The sequence below is a fragment of the Dendrobium catenatum genome, unplaced genomic scaffold (assembly GCF_001605985.2).
Source record: "Dendrobium catenatum unplaced genomic scaffold, ASM160598v2 fragScaff_scaffold_675, whole genome shotgun sequence".
Lineage (NCBI taxonomy): Eukaryota > Viridiplantae > Streptophyta > Magnoliopsida > Asparagales > Orchidaceae > Dendrobium > Dendrobium catenatum.
Genome location: NW_021319137.1, coordinates 503,912 through 512,344, shown reverse-complemented (window position 1 = coordinate 512,344; position 8,433 = coordinate 503,912). Strand labels below are relative to the sequence as shown.

At 31.7% G+C, this 8,433-nt stretch overlaps 1 protein-coding gene across 3 annotated transcripts in view; it reads left to right on the top strand.

Annotated features, from left to right (window-relative positions):
• Positions 1–8,433, top strand: part of LOC110108734 (RNA-binding protein 42) — a 61,199-nt gene that overhangs the window by 23,792 nt on the left and 28,974 nt on the right. For 2 of the 3 annotated variants that reach the window (XM_028695801.1, XM_028695802.1), the window contains exons 2-3: positions 2,842–2,913; positions 3,615–3,792. In XM_028695801.1, coding sequence (XP_028551634.1) covers positions 2,842–2,913; positions 3,615–3,792 — 250 coding nt within the window. The remainder of the gene's footprint in view (positions 1–2,841; positions 2,914–3,614; positions 3,793–8,433) is intronic. The other variant, XM_020839494.2, reaches the window with a different exon arrangement.

Here is an 8,433-nt window from a genome sequence, read left to right as displayed (position 1 = left end):
ATTATAATTAATTAATGATAATTATAATTAATTGAAATTAATTATAATCAATCAAATAACTATAATTATAATTAATTAATAATTATCAATTAATTATAATTAGAAAATTAATTATTATTATAATTAAATAACTATTAAATATAATTAATAAGAATTATAATAATAATAAATTAAAATAAAATGAATCAAAGAGGAAATCCCTCTGTTCGGCGGATTGACGGGATTTGGCCGCAGAAAACCACGCAAGGGAGAAAGTTACCTACACTGACAATGAGTTCCCTTGTTGTTTCCGATCAAAACAGGAAGGGAAAGTCGGTCGAAGGAGCAAAGTTGACAGCACAAAGGAGTCGGAGAAGCACGCGATCGGGAGAAAGTTATCTTTGCACGAGCGAGGTCCCGTGACTGCTTCCGATCCAAATGCTGTAACTCTAATCCCGCCGGGAGGGAAAGTCGTCGGAGGGAGCAAAGTCAGAAAGCCATGAGGGAGCCGGAGAAACTACGCGAAAGGGAAGAAGTTATCTTCACAGCGAGCAAGCGCCCGTTCTTGTTCCGAACAAAATGGCAGAAAAGTCATCAAAGGAGCGGTTGACCGACCACGATGGGGTCGAAGCAGCGATCGAAAGGCGGATTGGGAACGAGCGGGAGCAGAGAAGAGGCTGATCGACGAGAGCCTCGTCGCTTTGGGCTTTTAACGACTCGAACTAGTTGTGCGAGCGATCGTGGGGAGAAACGACGCGAGGCATGGCCTCGACGTGCGACGTGGGAAGAACGGCGTGGAGCAGAGCAGGTAAGGGATTTAACTCTTTTTTTTTTTAATTTCATAAACGGGTCAACAATATTGTGTAACATTAACATAGCCCTCATTCCCTCAAGGGTAGAACAACCATTATGGATAGATGCTTAGTCAAGGAAATGTGGCAAAGCACATATGCTCGAGTTTGTTCGCCTTGGCCTTTTAAAGAAGCTTAAGATAGGGGTTTGGGTCCAAGATATCCAAGGTTAATTGTTTTGATCTACTTAATATCAAGGAATATCATAGCTATGTTTTAGTTGTGGGATCATTAAGCATAAGGTTGGACAGTGCCTAAGCAATATTAACAACCATCCAGTAGTATTCATCCCAATTAAGCAAGCAGACCACAGGCCGCCCATCCAAGTGTGTATATCCCAATGAAGCAAGTAGTCAACATATGTGAAATCTAGAGAATGATTATGGTTTCAAGAAAATCCTAATTTTCAATTTAGTCGTATCTGTTCGTACAATTCGATTAGTTCAATTCTCCATTCCAGTACTGTACGATAAACGTGGGTCTGTACGATCAATTCAAACTTTTTCACTGATCGTCTAGTACGATAATAGGATTGTACTGTACAATTGAATTGTAGTTTGTTTGGGACGAACTCTTGGATGACCAAAAATTATTTCTGTCGATCATCTAATACAATCTTAATCGTATAGTACGATCTTAACAGTTAATTACCTCAAATTTGATTGTTTAATTATAGGGATTAAATTAGGCAAAATTTTAATGATATCATATAGTAAGATTAGGATTCTATTGGATGATTATACTAAAATTTAAATTTTAAAATATTGCCTAATATCAAACGATGGTGGGATTTTTGATTATAAATTGATTGTCATGTATGATCTGAAATGTATGGTATGATTAGTTCATTATTTCTTATAATTTTTCTTTTTCTTAATTTAAATGTTTTAATTAATTTCTGATTGCACAGATCGTACAATATGATCTAGATTATCCAGTACAATCTTCATAAAAATAAAATAAAATCTTATGTTTCACTCCCTCTATGTGTGCGCATGGTTGCTAAGCCAACATGTATCTTTTTACATTGATTGACTGAAGAAAATAAAAAGTACAAACTCTTGATTAAAATGTTGTATAGGCATATTGTTTAGTATGATTAGTTCAAATAGCAAAATATCATGAGAAGCAACATCTATTTGATGGTACATGATTGACTTTGTATAGTGCGATTGACATCATCCTGATTTGCATTTATGGCCCACTTAACTGTTGAAGGTTTAACTTGATTCATTTAAGAAGGCAACCGTGTAGTTGACATGCATTGTATAGTATTGTAACTATTGTTAATTCAAATTTTGAATTAATTTGATTAAGGGAACAGTCTTATAATGGTAATGTATTTGAATTTAATATTCATTGTTCGGTACACTTAATATCATATGATATGATTAAATCATGATATTAAATTGATAAATTTCCTAATTAATACTGATTGCTCTAATTTGATTCTACGGATTAAGTATATATTATATAGTATAATCATGATTATATAGTATGATTAGTTATCAAACTTATTCTTTAATTATTTTTATTATTTTTGAAAGAAAAATTTAAAATTATTATTTTTTCTCACTTTAGAGTGTGTGTGTGCTCTGTTTTACAAATTTCTTTTACATAGAACATCTAAAAAAAACTTAAAAAGTATAACTCATGACTCAACTCTTAAACCTTGCAGTTTGAATCACTTTCGATCAGACTTGATGCTTTTGGGCTTGATTTCTTGATTTTGTCCTCATCATCGTAATTTACATGCTTGCTTGAATTTTCTTGGAATCAAGTTCATATACTCCATTAGAATATAGTGCTTGCGTATACTTGCATTTGTTACTTGTCCAAAAAATAATTTAGTAATGATTTAACTAAATCATATTTTTGGCCATTAAAACATGTGCTATGAGTTAAGGCTCATGGGGGAAAACTTGTTGCAATAGTAGATATTGTTGCTTTGATCTCTAGTTCTATGCTTTCCCCCATTTTATTCCATCGTAATAAATTATCAATTGAACAGGGGAGAGTCAAACTCAAAAGGTGCAATGAAACATGCGAGTGCTTCTCATGCACGCTTCCAAGCTCGACATCTTGTACGCGTACTCTGCAAACAAACCTGTGCATGAGATGGATGCAAAGCACACCTGATTTGTTGTACCTTTGGCTTTTGAAGCAACCTTTTAACACCACTTTATGAGGATTGTTAATTGTTTTGCTTTAGTTATTTGGATTTCTTAAATCTTTTACGTACTTTCTGTTGAAGTTAGTGATAGGAGAGCTTTGCTGGAAGGAATTCACCGCAAACAAAGTACATCTTGGTTATGCATGCACAGGAACAAAAGCCAGTTCGAATAAATAGCTCTTAACCTAGCGTAAAAAAATAATTTTGGCCTCTTTTTAGTCTTTATAGTTTTTTAGGTAGATTTAGATGATAATTTAAATCATTTGTTAACTTCTTTAGAAAATATCTATAACTTAATATTATGGTTTGATATTAAGTTAAGCTCATTTCAATCTAGTTTCCGCCTCTCTCTTTCTAAGGATAATTATTTAGTGTTAAATAAGATCACTTTCACTTAATTTTCATCAGTTTTAAAGAATTTTCTTTACTAATGAACTAAATTATAAGCATAGTTCTTTTTAATATGGAATTTTCCTATTTGTGATCTGCATTTATTTTGGTTTCTCATGATGTTACTGGTTGATACTATAATGAATTTTCTTTTCCTTCATGAGAACGACATCATTAGTTTCCTTTCTTCATTAGCAATGTTTTTTTTTTTCGTCTCACAGGCACAGCAATTGTTCCAACGTGATGCTCAAACTATCACGCCAGAGGCGCTAGAAAGTGTGAAGGCTGCACTTGCAAGTAGTGAAAATGAACATAAAGCTGAAACTAAGAAGAAATCGATCCCACGTAAAGCGGCAGGACAGACTTGGGAGGATCCAACATTGGCAGACTGGCCGGAGAGTAAGTTATATTTCAATGCTGCATTGTAATCATACCTGTCTTAGAATGATGTGCGCTTTGTCATTCTGGGATGTCTTTGTTTCAGATGGTAAAATGTATTCTGTAATGTTTTTATATTACTCTTAAAATTAGAGTGCGCCAATTGATGCAGAAGTGTTTAATTTGTAATTTACCATTTTTATTTTTCAATTTGTTATATTATGTTTGTTATGACTTATGCATATCCAATGAGTTATTTTTCAAGTTTTTGAAACATTTAAAAGACTTAATATGAATTTATGATATTTAGTTGATTAATATAATTTTATGAATACTAGCTATTTGTGAAGCTATGGAGGGGCACTGGAATATAGAATTATGAAAAATTACAAATGTGGTGGATTGTTAAAAAAAATATGTGTCTAAAAGTTCATTACATTTGCTATTTTTGTGCCAAGGTAGTTACTGGAAAATAGAATCAATTAATGGACTTCAAATAATTTTTTATTAATCTTGAAAAGCATATGATCATATACAATGAGATTTTACTGAATGGGGTTTTAGGAGAAATAAGTTAAGGCAAATTTTGCGGAAAGTTATCAAGATTTTTGTAGAGCTATGACTAAGCAAAGAGCTCTACCTCAACATATGTACCTTGGTTCTAGGGCGGATGTCATCTGTTTGAGTTTGGCCTTTGGCTTTCTTAAAAAGTAAGTACTCTTTGGTTTCTTGCATGAAATTCGATGTATAACTGACTTTGAACTATCTTTATTTATAATTGGCCTGATGCTTGTTTATTTCTAAGTTGTAACTAGTCTCGTGCTTGCTTAACATTAATTGGTCTCATGCCATATTTTAAGTAATCAAGTTTGGAGCTATGACTAGTATGCCAAAGTAATTTTTTTGAGTAATTATATTTAGATCAATATTTGTGTCTAGATCATTTTGAATTGATTATATAGATGCTTATAAATGATATTTTATGCAAGGTATTTTAGTATATGCTATTTATGGATTTAATGTTGATATTTGAGACATTTGTTTTTATAGGAGGTGGATAACTTGAGTAATGAGGGAAAGTTTTAGAAGATGAGGGTTAATATTTATTACTACTATGTTAGTACTACAAAACTAATCTGTAGAGCACATAAATGTGCTTTTAAAAAACCTATTGCGACACAACGGATGTTTGCATCATTTAGGTAGGTGTTGTAATATGATAAAACTGCATATTTATATGCCCCCAAAAAATGTAATAATGACAACACTTAGACGTGATGTGATCAACATCTAATGCGGCATGTAAATAATATCAAACAATATAAAATCGTTTCCATTTTACTTCATATATATATATTATAGAGAAAAAAGATTGTCCTAAAATGTTTTTCTTGCTACAAATTTACGTGTCACAATAAAAACCTATAGAAAAACTTAGATGTTTCACTTTTTTTTTTTAAGATAATTATATTTGAATTATTTAGAAATTATATCATGGTTTTAAAAAACTTCAAATCAATCTTTAACAACAATCCATCATAGATAGCATAAGAATATTTATCATTAATATTTATAAAGATTTTTTTTCTTAGCTTTCAAATTAACTCCATAATAACAGCACTTAACTGATATTTCAATGATTAGGTATAGTTTTGCAGATTATATCAAATTATATTAAAATACATCACTTCCAAAATGCTTTAAATGACAATTTTCAAATCAAATTATATTAATTGATTGAAATAAATATAAAACATGTCATAAAATGGAATATCGTAGTTTATCAAAATGCAAAATTAAAATTACATCATCATACTTATGAGTACCATTCTTGTGAAATTTTAAAATAAATAAACTAATAAAAAAAAGGTATTTGATTAAAATAATGACAAAACATGACATAAAATGGAATCTCATAGTATATCAAAAGACAGTCAAAATTACATCAGGATACTAATGATTACTATTCTTATGATGTTTTGAAAGAAGAAAACCAGAAGTGATAATCCTTTAAACGAAATGACCTTTTTCCTTATTTGGTAAATTTCTCATTCCATCTTGCACAACTTGTAAAAAAAGAATTATGATAGTATGTTTAATAGAATTGATAGCAAATATTTAAGAATAGCATTCACATACAAGTGATATATGCTTTGCAATAGAAAACCTGCCGACATCTCCAAAGTTTTTAAAATTTTCTACTTTTTTTTTTTTTTGCAATTTTATGAGAATCTAAACACCTCTAATGGTTGGGATGGTGATTCTGTTCACATAAATTAAAATAAAGGAGGTGGAGTGAGAAGTCCTTCAGGTTGATTTCAGCAAACTATACTTATGTAAAACTTATATGGTTACAAAGACGGCCATTTAGGTCAATTAAAGCTAACATAAAAAATATAGAAATAAAGTACAGGCACATGAACAAGCAGGGAGAGTTAAGACAGCACAAAGATGCTTGTTACAGAATCGTCCTTGCATAGTTATAGCAGAAATCAATAGCAAATGGAAAATGAGCTAATAATGGATCAAGTGAGACTGATCAATGCTCATTCCAACAAATTACTTAAATAAACTGAAACTAATAAAATATGCAATATGCGAGTCATTGAAAGAAATTAACAATTAGTACAAGGGAAAGAGAGAGTCTGAGCTCGAAGGAGAATTAGGAAAATATTATATTATGGAAGGAATCCTGATAGCTAGTTTAAGATGAAATCTTATACAGAATCAAAATAAAGGGCAACTTATGTTTTTGCCAAGACCAACTACCCAAATGGAACATCCCCATTTGTTCAAATAGAAACGGTCATCAACCCATGAGCTGATGATGCTCCACAATGCTCTATAAGCAAGTATTCTTTGTAGTTCACACTGAAATTCATAAATTGGAGAAGCTAAAACAGTTGATGCGAAGTAGGATACTGAACTTATTTATTGGATTACAGCCTTTGTGGAACTCCAGAATTTTGTGATTTTGAGATAGATTACTGTGTCCTAACTTTACTTGGAAACAGTTAAGATAAATGCACCAAAAAATTGACTAAAATGAATATCTTAATTGAGATATTAGAGATAGATGACCAAAGCTAAATATTTTATTGCTTATTCTAAAACAATGTCTGCTTTTTGCAAATTAATATCGATCCTTGCATACATGTGAAGCTGCAAGCTTGAGGTAATATTTTCCTTCAAAATTCTAGTGATCAATTGGCGTTACAAGCACTAAATGACAAAATAGTGTAAATTCATAAAACCGAATAATGTTAGGGTGAATCTTGCATGACAACGAAGCCATGAAGTGAAGATGGAGCAATGACGCCTCCACTTGGCATTCCTTGGCCATTGCATCCTTCATTGTTGATTGGATGGCAAAGAGAGAAGTAATTATGAATGGGGGAATAGGCTAGTGTAGAAGCTCTCTAAATTCAATCCCCTTAAAGTCCCAAATGTCTGAAGTTTTTAAGGAATACAAATTTCTAGTGGTTCTTGACTTAAATAAAAACTTGATGGGTTTTAGTGATGCAATGATTTTGGAGAGGTACTTTGTTGTTGTTCATTTTGCTAAGATGAATTGGCTTGCAAATAGGAATTTTGCTTCAGGATTATATGGTTGGATGGCTAATGTTATTACTAGACTTTAGTAGGCCTTGTTGGTGTTAACCTAAGAAAATATGGAGATTTGAATATTTCTTATGAATAAATGATGAATCATGCAGGAATAGCAACTATAATTTCTCCTTATCGAAAGCATCATAAGTTGGTATGCCAATAACCCATGGTTTTCCTAACTCTGCTATCAAAAGGTTTCAGTTAAACATCAATGTCATATTGTGGTTGATTTGGCCAAAGTATGAACAAAGAAAGCATGATAAATGATGGCTTTATCAGATGTGTTGTGGTAATTTGTATGACATCAAAAGCACAAGCCATGTATTTTAAATAGTAATCATTGTTCTACAGAGACTAAATCCATCTTATGCTAATTCTAAATGAAAAATATGAGGATCTTTTTAAAAAAATTTTGTTCTTGTAATCTAAAATTTTCCAACTTAGAGAGTTGGTAGAATGTCTCATGCAACCACCCTGGATATGATTTTCATGCATGCCAATCTATATTACTTTGTAGTGTTTGACGACATAAATAATTTTGATTTTAGGAGAAAGTGCCACATTATTTTAATTGCAATTTTTTAGTTTCCTTTTTCCTGAAATCTCTTAAGGTATTATTCTCTTGAATAAATAACCTCAACTCTTGACATTCATCACCTCTTATTTTCATATAGGCCTTAATATAAATTGCAGTCATTGTAGTATGCATAATACTTTTTGTATCCAATGCCCCAATTTTCAGTTAACTTCTTAGACTCATAGTAAGAATTTGAAAGTTGGATGCCCTCAATTATTTTTCTTAATAAATCAATTAATATGACAAACAATTTATAATGAGAAAAGGATCAAAATGGTCCCCCAACTCTTAGTGAGGAATCAAAATGGTCCTCCAACTCTTTGTGAGGAATCAAAATGGTCCTCCAACTCTTTGTGAGGAATCAAAATGGTCTCTAACTCTTATGAGGGCCCAATTTGGTCCCACAACTCCTTAAAAATGGACTTTTTTGGCCCTAAAATCAATTTTTGGGATTAATGGTGTTAAATCAAGGGGTA